This window comes from Poecilia reticulata, chromosome 18 (assembly GCF_904066995.2).
Source record: "Poecilia reticulata chromosome 18, P_reticulata-male-v2, whole genome shotgun sequence".
NCBI classification, from domain to species: domain Eukaryota; kingdom Metazoa; phylum Chordata; class Actinopteri; order Cyprinodontiformes; family Poeciliidae; genus Poecilia; species Poecilia reticulata.
The window spans coordinates 10,906,005-10,931,781 of NC_088847.1; the positions used below are offsets into that span (position 1 = coordinate 10,906,005).

General features: G+C 40.4%; 2 protein-coding genes and 2 non-coding genes across 5 annotated transcripts in view; all 4 read right to left on the bottom strand.

Annotated features, from left to right (window-relative positions):
* Nucleotides 1–5,532, bottom strand: part of adisspb (adipose secreted signaling protein b) — a 35,220-nt gene extending 29,688 nt beyond the window's left edge. The window contains exons 1-2 of the mRNA XM_081598948.1: nucleotides 5,460–5,532; nucleotides 5,241–5,309 (exon numbers count right to left, since the gene is read on the bottom strand). The gene's annotated coding sequence lies outside the window, so the exon portion shown is untranslated. The remainder of the gene's footprint in view (nucleotides 1–5,240; nucleotides 5,310–5,459) is intronic.
* On the bottom strand, nucleotides 9–82 carry trnan-guu (transfer RNA asparagine (anticodon GUU)). Its single transcript has one exon. It is a non-coding gene; the product is annotated as a tRNA-Asn (tRNA).
* Nucleotides 591–664, bottom strand: trnan-guu (transfer RNA asparagine (anticodon GUU)). Its single transcript has one exon. It is a non-coding gene; the product is annotated as a tRNA-Asn (tRNA).
* Nucleotides 5,533–6,129: 597 nt separating the features above from the next.
* On the bottom strand, nucleotides 6,130–24,405 carry gba2 (glucosidase, beta (bile acid) 2). 2 transcript variants are annotated; one of them, XM_008427958.3, is made up of 18 exons: nucleotides 24,290–24,405; nucleotides 23,475–24,020; nucleotides 19,740–19,831; nucleotides 18,805–18,920; nucleotides 17,473–17,691; nucleotides 15,755–15,994; nucleotides 15,141–15,243; nucleotides 14,169–14,322; nucleotides 13,504–13,629; nucleotides 11,086–11,270; nucleotides 10,848–10,952; nucleotides 10,607–10,714; nucleotides 10,262–10,413; nucleotides 9,494–9,600; nucleotides 9,224–9,366; nucleotides 8,954–9,069; nucleotides 8,082–8,273; nucleotides 6,130–6,929 (listed from the first exon to the last, which is right to left on the bottom strand). In XM_008427958.3, the coding sequence occupies exons 2-18, from the start codon at nucleotides 23,666–23,668 to the stop codon at nucleotides 6,690–6,692; spliced, it is 2,592 nt and encodes an 863-aa protein (XP_008426180.1). In that variant the 5' UTR covers nucleotides 23,669–24,020; nucleotides 24,290–24,405; the 3' UTR covers nucleotides 6,130–6,689. The 2 variants fall into 2 exon arrangements, with proteins under 2 accessions (XP_008426180.1, XP_008426181.1); XM_008427959.3 differs by having other exon boundaries at nucleotides 24,173–24,310.
* Nucleotides 24,406–25,777: the final 1,372 nt, after the last annotated feature.

Consider the following 25,777-nt stretch of genomic DNA (forward strand, 5'->3'; position numbering starts at 1 on the left):
AACTACGCCGTCCCTGGGTGGGCTCGAACCACCAACCTTTCGGTTAACAGCCGAACGCGCTAACCGATTGCGCCACAGAGACGTGCTGAGACATAAACACGTGTCATTCCTCAGTTATTTGTCAAACCTTGTCTCATTGGCTGAGCTCCAAAGTTAGCTGCACAGTGATTTGGCGGTCCATTATGAGGTTGTTCGAGACTGGCTGAATTGTTCAACCTGAGTGCGATAGAGACGCGCTGGGAACCTGATGCATGATAGCCTGACCTGCCGATTAAGATTTTGGCCCATACCATATTTTGTGTCAAGAATGTTCCTAAATGTAGCAAGAAAGTCGCTGAGTTGGCAACTGTAGGGTGACTATTTTTAAGTGCAAACGTGCAGACATGATCTGGAAGGCCAGTTTATTAGTCAAACCTATTTTATGTGAGTGCAGAAGAGGACAGTGATTGATTTTTATACCATTGCTGAGGTAGGTAAAATTGGCTTCACATGTTGGCCAATCACCGATAAACACTTGTAGTCTAAACAAGAACTAGGTTTTCATGAAAAACATAATGACCAGACACAACTGGAAAAAAAAAAGCATACTGCGTCCCTGGGTGGGCTCGAACCACCAACCTTTCGGTTAACAGCCGAACGCGCTAACCGATTGCGCCACAGAGACTGTGCGGCACTATGTCAAAAGTGCTGAAGTCTAGCATGACCCATCATAAATTTTTGCAAAGCTGGCCGTGATTAGGTTATTTTAGTTCCAGCTGCAAAATTCCGCTCCCAACCACAAAAGTGGACAGCGATAGCCACTCTGTCACCCTTTGCTATAAACCTCGGTTTGGTCGTTTGTTGCTTGTCTGAAGCGGTCTACAAACAAGGTGCGTTTCTAACTCTACGATGTGGAAATAAGGTTACGTTAGGATATGTTACCTCGGCAAAACCTCACTTTGTTCAAATTTCATTTATACACAAAAAAACTTAATTTGATTGATATCTCGTTATTGTTTATTAAATATTCTACCAATACACCGCAGGGTGCCAGTCCTTATGTTTGATTTTCTGCTGACCATATTGTAGTATTCTTTCGACAAAAAATATGCGATAAAATGAAGTTTGGTCTGTGCAGCCAATCACGAAGCACGCAATTACCATTTTTATATACATTTAAAAATAAAATAAAAAGTTAGGCAACCAACTGCCGTTTTGGTTCCCTTCATGGCAAAGTGGGCCGCTTTCTGAAGATGCACGACTTATACATTTAAATTATAATTACCATTAGCATTATTATATGCTTCTAGAAAAAGCATGTTGTAAGATGAGACAATATTTCAAAAGGTTTTGGGTTTTTTCCCAATTTCACAAATTTCATTGTATAAAGTACATTGAAAATGTTAAGAAATCCATGGCACACAGTGTTTTTATAGATAAGAAACTGCATAAATTAATTTCACATTTTCTATTGTACATCACCAAAAAGCTGGCTGGGCACAGCAAGGGAACAGCTCTGTGGGTGTCAACAGTAAGCAATGAGCTGGGCCAAATATTGAACAGTGTCCCGACTGTCCAGGAGGGTGCAGAACTGGACAAAGTAGCTGCGGGACTCATGGAGTGGCACCACCAGGCTGGCGCTGCACCTCCCAAGGTGCTGTATTTGCACTGTGGCTGCTGTGTGAGTGAGGGCTTCAACAAGCTGCAGGCCAGGTTTGGAGAGTTGCCAGATTTCTACATCCGTCTGGATATTTGGCATTTCATGCAGAGGCTGGCTGTTGGTTGTACCACAGATGCAAACCTTCTGTATCCTGCTTTCTTGCAGGCACTGTCCTGAATTTTTCAGTGGGATGAGGGGTCCTTGACCTGCTTCGAAGGGCCAAAGCAAAGCAGCTGCAGCAGGAACAGAGGCTGGGTATAACCAATGCCAAATAACAAAGGAGTTGAATACTTTCTGCCGTAGGAGGACATAGGGAGAGTACATCACTGTTGACTTTATTAAACAGATGCTGGAGGAGCTGAGGGGTCCAAAATGGAGAGATCTGATAGGGATGCCTCTGCTGGATGAAGTGAGGATGAATCACATGTGGAGTGTCCAAAAACAATCCATAAAATGCATTCAGGATGTCCCAGGAATTCAGTTGTAGACTGAGGTGGGCAGCATCAACAAGAGCAGGATTAAGCCGACACGCTACCGCTGTGCACGAGGCTCTATGTCCTGGAGTCATTTCACTGCCATCTAAAGAGGTTTATTCCAGGCAAGTCACTAACCCCTTTGCTGTATTTTTCAAAATCAAAACTGGATCAACCAGCATTGCTTCAAAGACATCAATATTCTGTTTTTGTTTTTTCAGGAGCCAGTGAAAATTTGCTGAATTTCCATCTCCATCTCCTGGAAGGCCTGAACAGGTGGAATCAAGATCAGGGTACTGCAGAAGTGAGCAGCAAGCCATCATCTCCTCATGTATGCTGGAGATATGACCCAGTACATTAACAACAGCCTGAAGGTGCTGGGACGAGAATACATCCCACAATTTTATGCCTCCAGCAAAGTATACAGGTATTTCAAAATAAAATCTGAAGGGGAAAAAATAAATAAAACATTTGGGGGGTGGGGGGTATGTTGGTTATGTTTTCTCAGGGTTTAGATGATCTAGGTGTACCAGTTGAACTGCATTGTTGCTCTGTGGCAGAAACCTGGTGGAGTTCGTCAAGCAGAGGGTGGTATTTGCTGCAAGGCACCAAGACAGACTGAACGCTGGGAGGTTTAGGTAACCTAAAAGGAGGCAGAATTTTACCCCTGGGGTTGAAAGTGTGAAGCAGCCTGCCTTAACCACCCTCGCCCCATCTGTCCAACGGTCAGACTGCTGCCGCCTGGTGGAGACCATCTTTGTTCGCTTCTTCAATATTCATCGTAGTCCAAAAAGAGGAGGGACATCCACAGTCTCCAGATGGGAGTTGAGCCTTCAGGACTACAGAAAGATCAGTCAGCTCATTTTGGCAAATAGAGCTGTGACGGAACAGACTAACTTGCAGCTGGTGGAAGTTAGATAAACCACCCTGGTGGCATAACAAAAGGGTGAAAAGGCAGGAAACTGCTGTAGTGCTACAAGGGCTAAACCCTCCTAGCAGTTTGTCTGTAGCTGCTGACCCATTTCTCCCTGCCAATATACGTTCTCATTATGCCATACCACATTCAGGACCGATCCATACATACAGCCTACTACCATCTAACAGATGAAAGAAAACCACAGGGAGGAATGTCCAGATAAGTTGGGCCACTATCTGGAGGAGTGCACCAACTTTGTGAATAGATCCAGCCTTTTCCCTGTGGTGTGCAAGGAGCCCAGTGATGTCTCCACTGAACGCTGGTTGCTGTCTGTGTATGATGAAGACGATCTGTCACGCATCGACCACATAAAGACCAACATTACCTCCGCCTTTGGGACCATTGTGAAACCAGACTCCACCAAAAAAGTTTGTAACATTGTAATGATAACTATGTCTGTTCTATGTGACTAGAAAAAGCATGTTGTAATGTCAGATACTATTTTAGGATTTTTTTTCCCATTTCACAAACAAACGTGTCAAAAACGAAGCGGCTCCAGCAGGAACACAGAGTATAACCAACACAATGGTGGATGACTATAAAACAAAGAAAGAACTTGGTACTTTAAGCCGTAGGAGGACGTAGGGAGAGTACACAACTCGTCCTGATAGAATGGCTGTTGGAGTAGCTAAAGGGTATGAGGTCGTATGATGTCTGATGGTTGAATTTAAGATAGATCACATCTGTCGTGTGCAATTATGCCACTTAAAATGTAGATTTCCAGGGTGTTTCGTAAATTCAGCTGTACACTTAAGTTGGCAGCATTAACAAGAGTGGCATCAAGCTCAGAAGCAAGAGGTTCAACAACATCTAGTCTTTTCACTGCCACTTGAACAAGTCTCTTCCAGGTTTGCTACTCTTGTGCAACATAATTGCTTCCCTTTGGTATGTCTCCTTTCATAACAGGTTGAAACTAGAAAGCAATTTTTCCAAAGGAGATAGTATGCATATTTTCTTCTTCCAGAAGCAAGAGCAGATTCCATTAATTTCCTACTGGACCTACTGAAAGACCTTAACAGCCGGAACCAGGATCGGGTCACCAGCAAGCCCTTGTGTTTTCAAATAAGCTAGAAACATTAATAACACCCTGAGGGTGCCTGGCTGAGACTACATCCCAAACATCACACCACCGGCAAAATACGCCAGTATTAAATCTGTAAAAGAAAAGAAAATGCATAATAAAAATCTTTCAACAAACTACGTTTGAGTCAAAAATGTGTGGAATGTTCTAAGGACTGTTTTAGTATCACTGTGTGTTTTTATCCATAGGTGAGCTTTTTGGTGTCGATTACCTGCCAAATCAGACTGAAAAACTTTTAAAAGGTGCAGCCTGACTCAGAAGAGACTGATGAGCTTCTGGAAGATCAAGACACAAGTGAAGACGATGAAGCATTAGTTACTGATGGCAGGCCTTCCAGATGATGCAGCCTTCTCTGTCTCCTCCCAGCTTGCTGCTGCCCTTCATTATAGAGTAACGGTAAATTGAAAAATGGTAGAAAAAAAAACCCAACTAATGTTTAACCAATAGCCCATGCAATAATTATGGCAGCACAAGGGTATGGCACCGTTTTAATTTATTTACTACTCCCACAGTAGTTAGGGCAACCAGAAGTTGCTAAGGCCATCTTAGGAATTTCATCCAAGACTGAGAACTGCAGCGCCAAGGAGGCGAAATGGGTATACAGGCACCACAAAATGGCTGACATGGTAGCTGCATAAAGGCTGAGTCATAGTAGCGCTTTTGAAAGTTGGTGTGGTTCAAGCCAAGACAGCGGTATAGAATTTATAGTTAATGCAATGAGCTTTTATATAAATGCCAGCGCAAGGGGACCTGGTCTGTAAGAGCACCTTCCAAACCGTCCAGTTTGTGTGATTAATGATCCACGCCAAGTTACAAATTCAGAGGTGAACAGCTGCGACAGCGCGCGAAGCTGACGCGCGGTTCAAGGGTTATAGTTCAAAGGGTCAACTATAAACCTAGCTTTAGTAAATTAATATCACCCCCTTAATACTGTCCAACTCAACGTTTAGCCTCATGTCCAGACAGAAAACAGTTTATTTTAAAATACGTTTTTAGTTTTGTTATGTAAAGGTATAAAAGAGCAAGCGATGCATCCCCATAGACTCTACCATTGAGCGCAGTGTTTCTCACCTTTTTCACTGGGACATGGAGGAGTTACGCTAGTATGGGGAGTTAGGGCGGCTGCTGCTGCTGGCTCTTCTGTTAATGAAAGGTACAGAAGTAAGTCAAATGTATTAGTAAATATTTTTCTTTCACCGTTTAAATGCTATGGGGGGGCAGTGGGGGTGGAGGCTAACGCTAGTCCGTTACTAAGTTAGCTAAACCAGCAAATCACACACAAGTACTCACCTCTAACTGGGTTACAAATTGACACCCTCTTGTTTTTTCCCTCCTTTTCCTTTTTTGAAAATCAGTCTTTCTATATATATATATATATATATTTTTTTTTTTATTTATTTATTTTCTAAGCATGGTTATCGCTGTGGTTTTGACTGCTACTAAACACGCGGATAAGTTGTGCCAACACAGGAACAAACCATTTCACACACACACATGGGGGTGTTAAATAAATATGACTTTTTGGTCTGGTAACACAACGTTTACGGCCAAATGCAAATAAAAACAAAGGCATTAATTTGATTATTGACAACACACCTCTGCCATGATATCAGTGGTAAAGCAGCATTCTACGTGTCGTTTAAAAATGTTCTATTGCAGCATAGCATTTCCACACATGGGACTGAACTAAGAACTCTGAAATCAGTTTGGTTTTCCCCTCTTCTTCATTTTCTCCGTCCCTAAAGGCAGGATGATTTGGACTTTCCTCTGGTATCTGTGTGCCTTATTGCTGTTGCAGGATGCATGTGACAAAGTTCAGTTTATGGTCATTATAATAATTTAGCATTACCTAAGATTGCTAGGTTTAAAGGATTAAATATCTGAGAAAGTTAGCAGCTCAAACCACCTTATTGCCTGGTATTTGCATGTATAAATTCATTAAAAAAAAACAACAACAACATTGTGTTAAATTTCAGTACTTTATTCCTAGCGATTGTCATGATTATCATTTAGAAAAAAAACAAGTTGCAGCAACATGTGTGTACTGAATGCTTACAGTCATGCTCAAAGGCACTAAATTCTATTTAATAACAAAAAAAGTTAATATTTTTTCCATACATTTAAATACCGCTCATCACACATTTCACTGCTTAACAGCATTCTAACTCAACTGAAGTTGACATTACATACAGACATGGCAAATGTGCAAATACTATTGGCATATTATCAAATGTAGTGCTTGCATATGTACATGTGCACAATGTGACAACATGTTGCTGAAACAAAAGATGGCATTGTTAACTTGGATTACATGGAGACTTGGTTTTGGAAATGCCCAACCACATAAAGTGCAAGACAACTTGCAGTGCCATGAGAAAAGTCCTTTAACACACGATTGTTTAACTATAACAGTGTCCGATTTAGACAATGAACCATTGAGCCAAACAAACTAAATAGAAAGGAATTCCCAGTTAATTTTGTTGAGAATTGCCGTTTTGTTTTTCTTCAGCAGGTAATACATCAGGTTTTGATTTCGCCATGGTCTCCGCTGCCTCCGGTTTTAGCTAGAACAGTGTTGTCCCTCTGGGACGCGTCCAGAGCGAGCTGCATGGCCCAAACACTAAGAGGCCTCATGTAGGCCAGTGAGCGGTAGATGCTCCTCTCGCAGTAAGCTTCAGGAGTCTGGAAAGCCATTCCCAGCCTCTCCCATACTGTTCGGTAGCAACCCTCTGCAGTTCGCAGACCTTCCTCTAACATACCCTAAGGAACAAAAAACAAAACAAAAAAACACATTAATGTCCATGTTGCCTAAACACTACCACAAAGTTGTACTGAATTATCTTGTTAAAAATGTGACAAAAACAAATATTATTTGGTAATTAGCTCCAGTTATCTTCCTATAAACTCAACAGCCACCCCTGTTCCTCGTAAAGAAAAGCATGATTCTACCACCACCGTGTTTCACTTTATTTTCCCTTCCACAAAGCTGGAAGAACAGGGTTTTACTTTGGCTAGGAGGTCTAACTGAAAAACGGTAATTTTGGTAACAAAACTAAGATATTTATCAATTTTTAAAAATCTGAATCAAACTCATTAAAACAACAAACTGAGCTTTGAACAGTCCAACTTCTTAAATGGGAGAACTTCAAAAATATTCATCAATGAGTTGATTTAATTTAGTCATCTTAATAAAGGTTTTACATTATCATTTTCTTTATATGTACAAGTTGACATGCAACTTATACAATGAAAACAATACTGGGCCTAAAATAAACCCTTGAGAAACACCAGAGGTAAAAGCCTCAGCTGCCTTCATTGGTATGAAGAGAAGAATTCCTCTTTATCAACATAACTTAAGAAGAGCTTCTTAAATAAAGTTCCCACTAAGGTGAAAGTATTATTGTTTACAGTGTTAAAACTGGTATTCAAGTTTTATAATCTCCAAAAGTCATAAGTTACAAGATGGCCATAGCAATCTCTTACAGAGCGATGGTGAGATCTAAAATTGAAATAAAAATTGTGCAAAAAACTTAATTCAGTGGACTTAATGTGACATGTGGCAAAGAAAAAAGTGTGTTAAACTGAAAAAGAAAAAGTTAGATTTATTTTATTTACTTCACAGAAGTAAATAAAAAGTAAATAATCACAGAAGAGACTCATTTTAGACTCCAGAGACTTCATTCTGAAATGAAACTTCACAGCTGGTCTTCAAAGAAGATCAGAAAAAGTGTTGAAACATGTTTTTTTATTGATCTCAAAGGCATCAGACTTTATCAAACACTTTATAAATTTAGCCAAGACTTTCACATTTGAAGTAAAACCTGAAGAAAATAAAACAACGTTGGTACAATTAAGCTGACTGTGTCCCACTTAAAAAATATATATATATACTCCATTAAAACTTCCACTCACCTCATGAATCATAGTAGCTGCCAGCCCGTACACAACTCCGATCCAGACCTCATCTGACTGGACGCTGGAGTGGTCGGGCACTCCTTCAGGACGCATGCCGTTAACGGCGCCCATGTGGCCTTCAGAGAAGCTCATTACATTCAAGTCAAAGACAGATTTCAGTGCGCGCCGGATCTTTTCTTTGGGAAATGCCTGGAAGGAAAAAAAGGACCGGATTTTAAGGCAACATTCGCATAAAAACGAATTGGAAAGCATTGGCTTTGGGGCTACTTTTACAAAAGTCATGCAGCACTTTTCAAAAAAAACATTCATATCCCTGGAAACTGCTCTGAGTTAAAGGGAGATGATGGATGGAGCCAATTCCAGAGGTTGTAAAAGAGACTTGTGCTGAGGTTTTTGCCCTTAAAGACATAGCCAGAGCTAAAATGAAATTATCAAAATCAAAGCATATTGATCCAGACCAAAATCTAATTGGTGGTCAACCACAAAAATCGATGTTTACAGATGCTCTCCACTCAGCCATACTGAGCTTGAGCTGTTTTGCAAATAAAAGTAGACACACACTACTACACTACACACACAAAAGTTGTACTGAAAATCTGTATTAAAGAATTTCAGACCATCACACCTGGATGGAAGTATCCGCTATGTCAGAATTCATTTGGTAGATGTGTTTCCATCTTCTCTCTTTTTTGGAAATGCCAATAAAACACCGTAAGCGAGCGTAAAGTTTTTTTTTTTTGCAAATTAGATTTTTTTGAAAATTTAGCAGTTTTCATCAACCTTTTCTAATGAGATACTTTAAAAGGCAAATAAAAATACATTGATGGAAACACTTAATAATAACATCGATGGGAGGATGTTTAACTCACCTGGTAGGCTTCTTTTTCCAACCCAGATGCTCTGAGGAACCAGTGTCCGGCACACTGATCAGACATGACGCTGTTAGAAAGCGCCCTCCCGCTGCTGTCGTAATTGTAATACTTTCCTAAAGATCAAAGGGAAAAAAAAGAATGATACAAGCTGCACTTTATGCTAAATGGTCATTTGAAGTATGCTTAACTTCATCACTCCGCAGACGTGAAGATGTTCTACCTCAACGATCAAATGTGAAACTCAGACAGATAAACGTTGGAGCGTACCGTTCCATAAGAGTTTATCAAAGGCTGCACTGCCTCTCTCCAGGAGGTCCTTGTAATGCCGGTAAGCCTCTTCACTGTCCACCAGTCTGGCCATTTTACACATCACACACAGGGACGCCAGCCACATCCCACCGCAGTACGCACTGCAGGACACAAAGAGACCAAACATCAGCAAACTTGTAACTCAGCTGCAGTTATAAGGACTCCAGAACACCTATTAGGAAAACTGCTTCACTTCAGCCGACCCTGTTTGAGTAAACCGGGCCTCACCTCGGTCCAGTCACTGTCCAGCCATCGTAGGTCTGATCTGCGTATCCAGAGTTTTCTATCAGGCCGTCTCCGTCCTGGTCAAACTTCAACTCAGACTCCATCACAGCCTAAACGATCCATTATGCATCATTAATCCTCAGAGAACCAAAGCAGGTAAGTTAAGACAACCTCATAAAATGGTTTGGTATAGAAGTTGGATGAGTTTAAAGCAGATTATTGTTGAGTGAAATAATCCATGTTGGTTCCTGGTGCAAAGGTTCACCTCTTCATGACGTGTCTTGCTGCAAGTGCAGGAACAATGCTAGCTCTGTTAACAGTTTGGTACATGAGCTCGTCACATTGATTTGTGAGTACTTTACTCAGTCCTTCGCATAGAGTCCTTTTAAGTTCCCATTCTTCTGTAAACATTTCACAGAACTATTTATTCTGTGCCGAAAGAGAATGGTTTGTTCAGGTTCAGTTACCCGGACCAAGGTTTTTGAAAGGTTACAGTTTCAAACCTGAAAAATATTTCCTTTTATCTTCTGACAGTTTGAAGTCCTTTTGTGGAGAAGGCAGATAAACTGCAGAAGTGGCTTAAGATTTCTCTGCCAATAAGCAGGCTGCTGAAAGCTACTAGATCATGTTATAGACTGTAGCTTCATTTAATATTTTATACAATTTTTAGGGTCATTATACAGCAAGAATCTGATACTGGCCCATATCTAACAAAACCTGGATGGACATTTTTAAGTAAACATTGATTAAACAATGAATAAAGAGTTCAACCTGGCAGATGGGCCACATGTCCCGCAGGTAATGACTGTCCTGGGTCAGATGAAAGTCCCTGTAGACCTGCAGGACAAACTTCAGGTTCAGGTCCTTCCAGTCTGCGGTGTCGTGGATGAGGTAAGCATTTAACCTCTGCCAAGGCTCGTCATCTAGGAAGAGAAATGTGTTGTATAATCAAAAGTATATACAAAATTCAAACAGATAAGAGCCTTATAAAGAAATCTAGTTGTAAAGAACAAGGCATCAGTCAGATTTAATTATGTACTTTAGTGGTAAACGACTGCTGTAATCCACTGGGATGCTCTCACAGTGAGGTTATTATCTAGACGGTCTCTCCCCTACCTGGGTCTCCTATGTCATGAGGCACCACGTTTTTTGTCTTGACAGGAGAGTAACGGCCGTTCATCAGATGCAGCCTCTCTATAGAATCCTGCTGCACCACGGTGCCAGCTGAGGGAAGATTGATGGGTTAAAAGATGGAGCACATTTTTACAATCGGTGGAGACTGATGGCCTAAAACTGGTCTTACAGGGATCGTTGATGAACAGTCGGGTTACAGAAAGGGCTCTATGAGTTCACTCACCAATATCATATTGCACACTCAAGGCTAGCTTGGGCCACAGCATGATAAGTGCGAAGGAGGCGTAGAAGTGCACGTCGTACGTGTTATACATTCTGTATTCTTGACCTGGAAAACAGGGCAACATTTTATTCAACCTGAAAGTCATCGCTGCTGTCTGAATGTTTCATCTGATTTAAAATAAAACAAAACAGTGAATATTTGTGCATTTTAACCAACTAATGATTCTCCTTTTCCCTACCTTCTAGGTAAGCAAATCGACCGTACTCCTTGACGAGAGCAGGCTGAGCTGGCAGACCGCCGTCCTCACTGCGCACACCGCCGCTGACGTCAGCGTCCTCCGGAAGCTCCGTCCACACGGTTCCTCCGTCCGCCACAAAGTACAGCTCGTTAAACAAAGCGGACTTGTACCAAGGCGGAAGAGAACTGGGACGCATGGGAGAAACGTCATTCAAAGACAAAAACAAAAAGGTTTGTATGCGAGATCAGAAACTGCTACAGGTGAAAAAGTAATACTTTGGCTTTACCATTTCTTCTTTCGGTTTAAAAATGCAAAATTCATAGATTTATTATTCACACATTGATAGGTTTCAAGTATTTTTCTGTTATTTTGATAATTGTGGGTTACAGCTAATGAAAACCCAAAACTAATCTTCTGAATGGTACATCAGCTTAAGTACCGATCATGTTTGGACCTTCATGGGTCAGATTATCCAGCAGGCAGTTTCTGACACCTTCCATCAAATAGGTAAAAAGCCACAAAAGGTCATTTCTAAAAAAACAAACTTTTTTACATACTGATGTATCCACAGACTTGATAGAAAAGTTGAGAGCAAGGAAAATATGATAAAAAGAAAGGTGAACAAGGCTTAACAACACATTTCTGTATTAAAGATATTTTTTCCGTTGGTTTTTTACGATGTTCTAATTTACTGAGAAACTGAGCCATTGGTTTTTGTTAGCTGTAAGTCTAGTGATGGGTCCGGCAAAACCGATGCGTCGGCGCATGTGTCAAGCCCATAGACCAAAACCCGTGTTGGTGAGCGTATTGGTTTCAGCACGTCACGTGACCAATACAGGAACTGTTTCGAAATGACATTAATGCGCCAAACTGTTTTTACAAGGAAGAGAATCTGTCAAAAGCATTTGCCAAATGAATTCTTAATCTTTTACATTGTCAACTATGGAGCAGCTTCAAAGGTAAGGTTTCTGCAGTGTGGGACCATTTTGATCTTATATTGGAAAATAAATTAGTTTTCATTTTTGTTGTTTCATCCGGTTCTTGTCAGTTTCTATTTGATCTATCTGAACCCAAATTCAGCTATTATGTTCTGCAGGTTAAGTGTCGCATATGTTTAACTAAACTGTCTTATTTAAATAAATCCACCTTTTTAATGCTGAGGCATTATGAGGCCAGGAATGAGAATGAAGTCCCAGATACACCTAGATAAACTCGGATATACAGCCATTCTAGAAATTACTTATAAATTATTTCATATACAGTGAACCCTCGTTGTAATGTGGTTCACTTTTCACGGCATCACTGCTTCGCAGATTTTTTTGTGCAGTTTTTTTTTTCCACAGTGTTCTTTGTCCGAATTGACCATATGTCTGGTAAAAACAGTCTCCACGCTTCTTCTCTACCTGGGTGCCAATAACGTTACGGTGTTTAATACGGATAGCTATTCAGGAGACTGAAACTGAAACTTTCAATATCTGCTGGAAAAAAAAAAAACTGTGGCCAGAGGCAGAGCAAAACCCGACCGGAGGCTCGTTTGATGAGACCCGTCGCTCTGCTGTAGATCCAGCTGTGAATCTCGCGAAGCAGCTTGGAGGAGACGCTTTAATGACATGACTGCGGATCACATTAATAAGGCCCGACTGATGCACACGCACATCCGCTGACCTGAAAACAGATTTTGTTCTTTGGTTTCAATGTAGAGTATTTATTTATGCTGTGTAATAACTGTAAAAAATAAAGGTAACTACTTCACGGATTTCGTCTATCACGGGTTATTTTCGGAACGCAACCCCTAAGAAAAACAAGGGTACGCTTTAAATGTAGTGTTTACTTAATTTTTTTCTACAGCAGAAGTTTTGTCAAAAAAGTGTAACAGGCTAAATTTCAAAAGGTTGTAAAAACTTTTTTTTTTTTAATTTGCGGGAAAAAAAACAGTCCATTCATCCTCATTCCAAACACATTCACTTAAATTTTCTCTTTATGGTACATGTTCACATTCATTATTGACTGTATATTAAATATATTTTAAATTTAACTAAAGATATGACATAATACAATTTATAATATTCAATAAAATACAAAGACTTATTGTATAGACTTGGTCATCAAATCACTACGTTGCCTGTAGGAATTTTTAATGTCCAGCAGGTGTCAGTATTGAGTGACACAGTATCGAGACAGTTTTGCTGTGTCGAAACGATACATGACGCCTCATTTACCCATCACTATGTAAGTCTATCAAAAAAAAAAGAAAAATCCATCCATTTGTCATCTTTTGGTGATGTTGAACAGAAATTCACTTGAAAGTTGTCACTTATACAAAATATAAAAGTTTTACCTTTTTAACTAAAGTGTTGAGCTAATTTAACTTTTCAGTATTTTCATTTTATTGAGATGCATCTTCTGAAACTAAAGTACCTGTCCTGTAAAATGGGTCTCTGCCACTCCTCAATGGATTTCTCCCATTGTTTGTAGTGTGTCAGTGCGTAATGGCTGAGAGACGGAGATGCATCCCCTTTGTCCCCAAAGTATCGAGCATATCTCCTGTAAAACAAAACACTTTGTTTAATAAAGAAGTCCAAGATAAGTCAGGGTTAGAGATTAGGGACATACATCTATTATTTATCCCAAAAAATGCTTGTTTTTTTTTTTTTTTTTGCCTTTTTCCTCATGTATTTGCACTTAAAAGAAAAGTGACTGGCTCTGGTGGGATGTGAGGTGAATAAGTAATGAGGAATACCACTCTGATCTAAACCATGGGTAAGCAAATTAAGGCGGGACTAGTAGGCTCTTCTTGCTCTGTAACCTGAGAACGACGGCAAAGCAAACAAGAGAGGAGGTATGCTTTGCCTATGTGACGTTGAAGCTCAACAGCCAAACCAAGTAAATACTGTAGGTAAAAGAAGTGCAGTGTTACATGTTTTGGCAAGTATCAAGTTCTTACAACTGTAGATCTTTAAAGGATGTAAAAACAAACTAATTTAAGAAGACTAAATGTTAAATACTGGTGATGGAAATTAATTTTTTCCTTACAGCCACAATTTTAGATCCCTGAACTATGACTATTGCGACGTAAGAATCACCTGACGTGTTCCCTCTCCCCAGACCCGAAGGTGATTCTGGGCATGTCCCAGGCCAGGCAGAACTCCAGGCTGTTGAGTTTAAGAGCCGGCACCGAGCAGCTCACCGCCAGCGCAGCTGCTACCTTCTCTCCCTTTTGGGTTGGAGGGCTGGATCCTGCACAGATCAACAGGTGGCGAAGGTGAATCAGACAGTAAGCAGCATCTCTGTCTAATTCAGCTGCTTTCACTGAGATGAAGATGATCACTTGACCTTTGATACCTTCATTTATCCACATTTGGGTCAGAAGAAATTACAACCGTAGTATTGAATGTATCTTTATTGGGTGTATTTTTTTATTTATTTATTTTTTAAAGAAAAGCTTTCAATTTCAGGTATTTTTGCATCAAAGCAAAAAAAAAAAAACTTCTTTATGAGGTTCTAAAATGATTTAAGTTTAATTTCAAGCATACAAATTATTAACTTTTCTTTAATAGATGAATCACCCCTTGTGATTCAATGACTTGTTGAAGTACGTCTGGCAACAACAACTGTTTTGGTGTAGAGAGGAGTTTCTGGTTGATTGCAATGTGCCAGGATCATAACTCCTCCATCACCGTGCTTGGTAAGAAGTCGTTCTAGCTGTCATGGCTGACAAGAGTGGCGGCCATCTTGGCTTTGGTCTCATCTGTCCAAAGAACAATCAAGTCACTGTCTCTCATCTCATCAAATAATGAAGAATATATTTTAAATTTAAATAGAAAAGTAGGCAAAAGAATATAAAAGTGAGAATTGCTTATTATAGTCTGTAAAATATGAATTGTTGAAACTGTTACATAGTTGTCCTGGGCAGCTATTTTCCTCTAGTTAAACCAAGCTATCATTTGAAAGTTGCATTTTTTTTATTCTCTCATTTAATCTTTTTCTGCATTAAAAACATTGCAGTTTGGTTTGGTCCCATTTACACGTTCCAGATGATCAGATAGCAGATTAACCTGTGGGGGAGTCCAGTCGTCCGTCAGTGATCAAGTCGCTCCACAGACCGCTGCAGGTTCCTTTTGGACTGAAGGCTGTCTGATGGCTCACCTCCCTGTCAGACTGTTAAAGTGAAAAACTCACAGTTTAATCTCTTAGAAATGGATATTTAGTAGAAAAACTATGAAGATGCTGACTAGCCATGGTGCAACCTGTGACGATAAATTTTTCTGGACGATAAATTGTCCCAGAAATTATAGCAATACACGATAATATTGTTGTTTCAAGATAATTTTCAAGTGATATAATGGTAATGGCATAATAATGCAACACATTCTCAAAGATCACTGGAACTGGAAGACATTTTAAATATCCAAAATTATTAAACAGAATGCCAAAAACAACAAATTAAATGAATTATGAAGTTTCTGTAAACAAAATTATCCTTCAAAAAAAAAAAGGGCTAGATGAGATAAAAGCACCAGAATCAAGACTTTGTCATCCAGGTTTTGGTAGAAAACGAGAGAGAAAAGAAGAAAAACAATAATTTGTGCAAATGCAAATTACTGAGTTCGTTTTAATTCAGCATGCGATTAATCTACTTCTTGCTTCTGACAACATAAATGAAGTGAACCTGCTCTCGCGCAGCGATGCACAGGGTGTAGGGGTTCGTCACGGTGCAGTGGTGCAGCAGGACTCCAGACACCGCCTCCCCGTCCTTCTCCAGGTGGAACGGCTCATTCCAGTGGCCGCCGCTCTTGTCGTCCTTGTGTCCCGACCCGTTGACCATTGTAAACATGATGGAGACATCCAGAGCGTAATCATTCTTGTTCTCTATGTCCCACACAAATACTGCCACTGGGAGACTCGAGTCCTGAGGAGAGGCAACGATACTAAACAGGTTGCTTCAGACATGGAAAACATACAGAAAAAAAAACAACAACTCTTGTGTACAGAAAAAGCTTTAGGAGAACTTTAAATCTGTTTTTGGTGTAGTGGAAAATGTAATTTCAGACTGACATCTTATAACTTTATTAATCCGATGGTTGTATTATGTTTGTCTGTGCGCCACTCCCAAGGTTAGCCATTGTTTTCCACAGCTGCAAAAAGGAGCCAGAATGTCTCGTGTGTTTATGATTCTTTGTCCTCGGTATAAAAATGACGTGTTGACTGTCTGGCTTCTCACTTTGACCTGATCAAGAGTCTGATTCTGGAAGCTCTCATACCATGGACATGGTATTAATAAACCTGACAGAGTGATTTTCACCTCAGAGGGTGAAGGTCATGGTGGAGATTTATGACAAGTTTGGACTGAAGTTGTTACAGTGCCCAAATATTTTTATCGACACTGTAGGTGAAGATGTGTTAAAAGCCATCAAATAAACTCGGCTGCTACTGAGGGATATAAATGATTTCAATGTTTAATCTGAGCTAATTTATTCAGAGTGAAGGACAAACTGGTTTTATCCAAATAACCAGAGCCACAGTAATCCAGTCAGCCCAAGATTTCACCATTGTTTTTATTATTATTTAGAAATATTTCCTCAGCATTTTGTGACATTTGCGCTTATGTATGATGGTAAATATATATCTTTTTTAATAGCTATATCGATCACAAACTATAATTTGACTTCAAGTTAAGGCTGATGGAGCAGTGCAGTAGAAGTAAAAAATAATGCTAACTACCACTGCTAACAGGTGGGAGTTAGCAGTCACTTAATGTATTTGACAAAGTTTGTGGAAACTGTGAATTTTGCAATAAATTCACAGTTATGCATTAGCGTGAAAAAATACAGGGATCTGTAAATTTTTTTTTGCAAATAAATAAATAAAACATTTTAATGAGTGTTTTGCAGACTGTTTCTGATGGCCATTCTTCAAAATGGGAAAGACAAAAGAACTCCAAGTGAGGCAGATTTGAATTTCATAAGTAAAGAAATGACCGTGAGAAATCTGCTGCTCGTCTGAGCTTGCTTACATCCTCAGTCTTAAATGTTTTAATTATTTCTCACGCCAACTCATGGGAGCCTTTACTGTATATGGTTCACGGCTTTATGATATCTTTAAAATATCAGGATAATCTGGTGGACTTCATGTTACAATTGGGTCTAAAACAGGAAATCGATCCAAAATATATGACTAAACGGGAATCTCTCAATATGTGTTCCAACTTTGTATAATACTAAATTGTTAATATGAAAACACTAAGTGCTTTAATAATGAGTCAAGAAGAACATACTGTATTAACAGTGGGGGCATCAACAACTTTACATTTCCAGAAAGACCTTTTTAGAATTTGTGTAACAGATGCACGCTTAAGGCCGAGCGTGCAGTCAGAGAAATGTCACCAACCTGGTAGTCATGAGGGATGACGGGGGATATCTGTCGACAGGTGAGGGTGACGTTCTGGCCCGGCAGCTGGTACACGGTCCAGGCGCGGGGGTACAAGGCGTGATAGAAGGCGTACTCTCCGCAGTAGCCCCAGTTCCAGCCTTGCAGCGTTGGCGGACGCTCCACAGACAGAACCTGCTGGTAAACCGTTTGTCCTCCGCGGCGCAAACACACAGTGAACTGCAACAGGAGTAGGAGATGCTTAACTACACAGAACGAGCAAGATGTAATCATCAGCTGTAAAGACACACTTCTGCAGTCAAGTCTACCTCCAGCAGATTCTTAGTAAAGAACAATAGTGATTGGGAAAGAAACAAGTTTTTCTCGCCCTTTCCTGAAAACTGACTCTAGGAAATTCCAAGAAAAAGCTTTTCAGTTCATAATTACTGTGCCTATAAAGATGGCATCTCATTAAATAACTGTGTGCAATAAATTTACAATAAATTAAACCTGACTCAGTGATTGCATTTACAAATTAGACTTGATTCATTGGACTTTAACTAAAGGGCAATTTTATTTTTTTATTTTTTTTACACAGTCTGAACGAACACACAGACGCACTGAACATGCTTTTACTTGTCAAGACAAAGTTCTGATCAAGATCTTCCTTCTGCAAGGATTTTAGCAAACTATTTTGTGTAAATGTTCAGAATATTTCTGCAGGACAATCCACCACTGTGGATATCGATGTACATCATTGGTTGGCTCGCCAGCAAAGGCCTTATAGATCCGTTCGTTCGTTTTGTAAACATTTAGCAGCCTTCATTTGGCAAGTGGACTTCATGAAAACAGACAGTGACTCTATGCTCAATACAGCTGGAAAGAAAAATCCACTCAGTGTCTCACTGAGAGTGTGTCACGAAAGTAGACTTTGGTGGTTCTGAAACCCGTACGCAGCCCACGCCTGGTATGGGCTCCCTAAAGTGTGCACTGCTTCTCACCGGCTAGTTGCTGCTCACTCCTGGCAAGACTGAAAGAAAGCTGTCATACTTTTCCCTTACTCATAAAGTTAAACTGGGCTATTAAGAAATATTTTCAGCCTTAAAAAATGCTAACAGTCATGATGGGAAGCCACCCATCACTCTTGTTAGTCATTATAAAAGTACAGTTGGCGATGTCTGTTGTTACGCCAGCGTGTGAGCTTCTTGTACTGTTATTATTCCTCAAAAATCATATCATTCTGTGTTTACTCTAGTGTACTACAAAAGCAAAAGGAGGCCCATTTTCCTTGCATTCCCAGTCAAGATGCCCCATCATGATGACAAAGCAAAAGACATTTGGGTTATCAGGTACCTGGTTGGCTATGACGGTTTTGTAGTGGTACATCCCCGGGTTTAGCTGCCATCTGCAGAACTCCCCCCTCCAGCCTCTCGTAATGGTGCCGCCCCCGATACCGCCGAGAGGAGCACCTGAACATGCCGGCAGAAGGAGGAGAGGGATGTCAAAGAAAGGACGAACGGATGAGCTCACTCGTGGCTAATCCCAACTCTATGAAAGCATGAAGGTTTACATAAGCTTAGTCCAGCTCTGCAGGATAACTAAAAAGTAATTCCAGTTGAGCCTTAAACAAATCCAGCGAGTTTTGTCTAATGATTTATTGACCTCCTGCTATTAATGCCAACGCTGGTAAAGTTGTTTCCAAAAGGTTTTGGATAAATGATAGTTATGCCACTCGATGCTGCAGTTCTCCAACACCGAGCTCTGGATACATTTTTGTATTTCCTCAACCATCCTCACAAATTTAGGCCAGTAACCATGTCCTAAACCAAACACACTGGTACATTTATCTCACCATTAATAAATGGTGAGATATATTGTCTTCCTGCTTTTGAAGAGTGCATAAAAGAAATTGAACTGTGTGTTGTTCTAAGAGAAAAACAGATTTACATTTGTCTCCTGTGATTTGTTAGAAATGACAACAATTGTGGCACCTTTTATTTCAATAAAACAAATAATCCCTCACCACTAAATAAATGTACTTAAATTAAGTGCAGATTTTGAGATCAGGTTACTGCATTAAAAGATGTGTTTATTCAATTTTAATCCTTTAAGTCCACCATGAACATGAACCGTTTAATTTTTTTTATTTCACAGACAACTCCTGCCTTCATCAGAGAGACACTGTTGCCACTGCACTCATCTCTACTGAAGGTAGTAGAGATGCCTTTATTTCACATTACAGCATAATGTGAAATAACTTTTCTTCTGTATAACTGAATCAAACCAACCATATATTTGCCGTAGAGGCAGAGCTCGAAACATATCGATGAACGGAGCCTTCTTCTCCACTTGAGTCTTCTTGTACCACCATTTAAGATACCTGGAAAACATGCAGAGGAAAGTTAAGTTGTGAAAACTTTTCACTTTCGCTTTAAGTGAGGAAGATGCGAGTCAGTTGATTCTTCTTTGGTCAATTTATTAGAAGAATGAGGAGGCGCGATGTCGGGGAAAAAAGGGCAATGAATTAAAAATTTTATACAATTTAATGACATGTCAACAAGATTACACCAGCGGGTTAGTCCATAAGATGATCAATGCCTTCCTACACAATTCTGCTTGATTCTCATCTCCCTTCACAACTCTGTCTGAGGTTTCTCCCATATACTTGGATTATTCTGGTAGAATTTTGTCAGTGAACAGAAGGTGAAGTTGTGAACCACTATGATGATTTTCGTTGCCGTTTTAGGATTATAATCTGTTGGTAGTTTTAGCGATGGCAGTGGAGGAAGTGAACAAAGCCGTTCAGTCCATGCTAGCCAAGCTGCCAGATACTGAATTGACATCAACATTTGCACCGTTTGGTTCGGCACTTCTCGCTTTGCAGTGAAGGATTGCTGCTTACAGTGCAGGCAAATTCCGGCAAGCTTCATAGCATCAAGCTGGCGCATTACATACGTCACAGCCAAATGTATAAAGTTTTAAACTTCAACCGTGGCCTCGCCTCCAGGAAGAAATCATTTCTGAATAGCCCAGGGTCCAAACTCTAATCCCTGGGCTGGTTTTTACCAGGATAATATAGTTAGTTTAACGGTCCTAAATAGTCACATCTGGACATTATTCTGAATAATGAGTTTCTCACACAACTCTAACAGATGAGTCTTAAGTTAAAGAATAAAATGTGATGCATCTAGATGTGTGTGTTCCACATAAACATAAGTGTTTATGGCTCAGCTGTGTGTTATCTCAGCTATATGACCTCGCCGTCTTCCAGTTCAGCTCCATCGTGAGACAACACATCTCCACGGCACAGGCTGACCGGTTATCCTGCTCCTACTGTTCCAGACTAGTATTCATACCTCTTCACAGAAAGCCTCCTCCTTAAACTGAAGATTTTTTTACCTCAACATGTCGAAATGTCACACAAAAAATTAACAACATGAATAATTTAAACAAAAGCAGTATACTTTACTTTTAAAAGCCCCAAACTGGTAATAAACACATTTTCTCCCAGCTTGTTCTTGTTTCTCTGCTCTCTGGAGCTACAGGAGTTTCCAAGCCTTTAGCACTCTCAGCCAAAGCAGGACACACACACACGGAGAGAAAGAGAGAGAGAGAAAATAGAGGGAATTGTGCAACTACACAAAGGATAGACTTGTAAAACGAGGCCAGCGCACTCACAGTCTCAGGTCTACTTCATCTGAGCGCTGTTAATAGTGTGCTCACAAACGTGTGTGTCTAGTCGTGACGCTGGGGCTGCCCAGTCAAATATTAATTAGGCAATGTAACAAAACCGCTCAAGCTGCTTGCAGTGCCCGGAGCGGAGTCAATAATCTGTTTATGCTCCGAGCTCCGAATGGAAACACAACGGATTTTCTGTTAATATGCAAAAAAAAACAAAAAACAGCAGCATGAGGCTGTGTCTGTTGTGTTTTCTAATACAGGAAATACGCTCAGCACTGCTGATGTGCAGAAATAACAGGCCACAATGCATTTAACCTACATTTTTCAGGCGACACGATTTCCCATTTGTGTGTTGTGAAAGATCAACAAAGGATTAGCAGCTTTATTACACTTTTACAACATAATGTGAGGCTTTTGTTTTTGCAAACTGCAATGATCAGTGGGTAAAAACAAAACGGTGAAAAGTGGATCGTTTGAATTCCAGCAGCACACATTTCTATTTTGCCTTTATTCAAAACTTGCTCAGACCTCTTTTTGCTGTAGGGTATGTGTCTAACAGCTTTGCACATCTAAAGACCGATTGTTTTTGACCTCTTTTTTTTTTACAAAACATCTCAACATCTGTCCGGTTGAAAGGAGACAACTACCTGAACATAAACTGTAGTAGCTGAAATGATAGTGAAATTACATAACACAAAGGTGGATTCTAATCACCGATTACATAACTTTTCAAGACAAATTGTTCTGCAGAATTTTACTTTAGGGCACCACACACGAGGGGGCTGAACAGAAATGTCCACCAAGATAAAATTCTCAATGAGTTCAACAGATATGAAAACTTCATCCGGGCACGGTGAATCTGCTGACATTGAAGGTCTGACATCAGCAACCAGCTGTGAACAATACCTCGGGCTGCACTGAGGCCGAGATGAATGGAGTCGACCATCGCGTGTCATTTGAAGCCACTGCGGGCTCAAGCTATTGTCAGGACACTGCTGTTTGCGGCCCAGCTGAAATGCAAACAATGGTCCTCGACCCAGTCCAGATATGTGAACACAGTGCCAACCTTGAACCCAACCCAGGTGAGCTTTGCTTTGGCTGCCAGCTTGCTGAAAACTCCCAGTAACCATATCTTAAAAAGAAAAAAAAAAAAAAAACTATTGACTGCAAGTCTAGATATTCTCCAACTCTGAGCTGGAGGCGGTGTTCTCTCTGAGCAAAGTTTATTCAGCACACCAGTTATGATGCCATAAATCTTTACAATAATTAACAAAAGCCGCCATGGCAACAGGGCCGACTGAGGCACACCCTGTATGAGCTCTGCGAGCATCACTGTGCGCTTTCTACATGGTCCGAAGTGACCGTTTGAACTGGTTTTTAGGGAACTCGGAGGATCTCAGGGAAGCACAAATAAAGAAATGAAACAACTTCATTGTGTTCGCACCCAAAGTAAGAAACCCTCACACTTGCGTCATGTCAGGTTTGTAAGCACGATGTTGACATATTTTATAGAGAAAATGGCTGATGAAAACATGAAGCGTTGCTCGAGTCACGTGTTCAGCATAAATTTGATTGCAGCAAGTAAAGGCTGCATGGTGGGCTGCTCGAAAGCTGCTGAATATGCATACTTTGCACAATCAAGTGCATTCATACTGGGGTATTTTTATCTATGCAGCACCCTGAAAATCTATTTATACCCACTGAACTTTTTTCACATATCGTCAGAACTTAAGATACCGTTTGTTCGCTAATGGATGTTCTATGAAATACACATTAGGCGACTTCTGAAGGCAAATATTTGCACTGGCTTATATTTAAAGGATATCTGAGTAAGAGAGGGGGATGGGACTGTACACAAGTGCACTCCAAACTTTAAACATTTTAGAAAATTAAACATCATTTAGTTGCCTTCCACTTGCATTGCTTCGTGTTGATCTGTCTCCTAAAAGAAACAAAAGTGACCACTGCCGTTTCTTGTAATCTGATATAATAGTAACATTCAAGGATTCCAAAGCCTCTTTCAACAAGACCAAAATGCAACATACGGAATGTAACTTTATCATTACATTATTATGATCCTTTACTACAGGAGAGGTTTTGCATTTATTTAGAGAACAACTAGACACTTTGAACTTTGGACTTGTAGCTGACCTAGATTCCGTCGTTGGAAATATTTCTTCCATTGTTCTTCAGAGAAAATGTCACCGGTGCTCCGCTACAAGGAAAACACCAAAATGGCAATGGTTTTATACCAAGACTGTGTAGGCATCTTATTAGGAGAGCTTCTGAACACTGGTTTAACACGTTTGGTTTTTGCATTTTGAATGATCTCCGTGTCTTACCTGATTCCCAGGCCGATGTGATCCATAACATTGGACAGCGAGACATCTTTGGCCTGAAAGGGCTTCCTCTTCTCCTTGAATTCGTGCGCCAGACAGATCCGCCACCCCTCTTTGGGCACCCCCTGTCCCATTTCCTTAGAGACGTATGTGCTCATGAGGTCCGCCGTGGACTTCTCGCCCCACTCCGAGGTCATATCTGCACAACTTTTAACCTAAGTGAGCTGAAAAACGTGGTGAATGGGATTCATACACAGAGAGCTGCCACCACCTTTAGTAAACTGAACAAGCTCAGTGAGGGCTTTCACCACAGAGGTATAAGGTGTTACAGGTGTCTCTCCACTGGAACTAATACACTGGATTGGATGAGTCAAAGGGGGCGACCTGATGGACTCTTGACATATGAGCAGGAAATGTTTGCTCTTCAGGGTGGAAGCTCTAGTGCCATATTTCTGCTACAGCAGTGGGAGCATCTCAGTGGGGTTCCAGTGTGGATTCGCCCCTACTTCAGGAAGTGCTGAAGAACCTTCTGTTGATTAGCATGAGCTCCTGCAACACGGCAAAGAGAGTAAAACAACACGATTAACGACAAAACATAAATTAATGTATCCAGAAAGCCTTATGGAGAGATTATTTCTCAGCAAGCATCTCTAGAATTGCAACACGTCTACATTTGACAATACTCCCAGCATTCTTTTTACCTCCTTAGTCAACAAGTATTAGCTTAAAAACATCCATTTGCTTTGAGGATAAGGCACAGCGAAACCCGATGCAACCTACTAACCACGACGAATTGTCTGTATTTGCTTAGAAAATACCTGAGTTGCAGCGTCAACGCGACATAGCGGAAAGCCGACCTCTCTAAAGAGGCTGTAGCTCTTATCAGGGAGGAGCTCAAAATGTAAATCTTCTATCGGCTCTGCGGAAGCTAATTTTTACCCGCGTCTTGACTTGCAGTGACAGGCTTCCCTTGAAACTGCTGGAAAACATTTCGTTTCACTGTGTTTAGCGTCATGTACGTTCAATTTGTACATTCAGTACATGTGTTGCAGCTATAACATTGCTGTTTACGTCGAGGAGTTTTAAAGTAACCTTTGAAAAATGTCATAGAAGTAAACTGTGCCTGACAAATTTGACTCTGGAGATCTGAGCAAACAAAAAAAAATGTAAGGATGCGCTTGTACCATTTTAACAAAAAAAAGAGACAGAGGTTAGGTAAATTCCAATTTGTCGTACTTTGCAGCTGTATAAAGTATGTTTTAATTCATTTGTAAGTCAGTATGTTCGAATCTTCTTCCGTTTAATTCTAACGTTCTCATCAGTGTTCTGCCATTGTCGCTATTGCCATTGTTAGTAATTTTGTGCATGTCTTACGGCAAGCTGTTTGTGTATTTAGTCGAAATCCGGGATTTTGACTAAAGCCCATGTGATTTGGGTTAGGACTGATGACGAGCCCGTGAGACGAGTTTTCCGCTAGACTTTAGACAGGGACAGATTTAGGAGGCTAGCACACAACAGCTTTAAGGTTTTCATAACTCATAAATTCAGTGGAAGGAATCAGCACTTCCTCACAAGAGTGTTCATATCTTGTTTTTTCCTGTCGCAATCACAAACTTAACGATTCAGAGTGGAAGTGTTAGGAAATAAAAACCTGAAATGTGGTGTGTTGTATTGTACTGTATTATAATTAGCCCCCTGAGCCTGAGCCAAAACTTTTTAGAACAAAGTAGGCCTATACTTTGCTGCACTTTACAGGTTGGAAAGTTTTGAGGAATATTTCCATCAACTTCACATATGTAGACACTGATATTTCACCCTCATTCTTCTTTGCAAAAATAACTAAAAACTTGCCATTACAGGTGGTTCTAGCCGGTTTGGCGCCCTGCTTCTCACCTCAATGGTGCGCTGTCATGACATTCACAGCCTAGCTGGTGAAAGCAAAAAGGGAGCCGAGGCTCATGCCACCACCTGACGACATGACGCCCTGGGCGGCTGCACGTCATCAGAAACTGCTACTGCTTGCCATACCTTCTCAATTGAAATTAGGATTTGGAAATTGGGAAATTAGGAGACTTGGACTAGGCCATTCTAACGTAACTTGTGCTTTTGTCTAAACATTCTTATGATGTATTGGAGTCATTAGTCTGCTTAAAGGTGAACCTCATATCCAGTTTTATGTCTCTTATTGAGCCTCTAATAAGTTTTACTCTGCATTTGGCTCCATCCCATAGTTTCACTTCCTTGTCCCCACTGCTGACAAATGGCATAGACGTAATAATTATTCTGATCAATTATATTACTTTGCG

Coding starts and splice junctions, on each gene's coding strand:
- gba2 (XM_008427958.3), bottom strand. CDS start 23,668: ATGACCTCGGAGTGGGGCGAGAAGTCCACGGCGGACCTCATGAGCACA. Junction 18,921..19,739: donor GCCTCTACGGCAAATATATG/GTTGGTTTGATT, acceptor CGGCATGTTCAG/GTGCTCCTCTCGGCGGTATC. Junction 10,953..11,085: donor TCGATTTGCTTACCTAGAAG/GTAGGGAAAAGG, acceptor CCTGTTTTCCAG/GTCAAGAATACAGAATGTAT.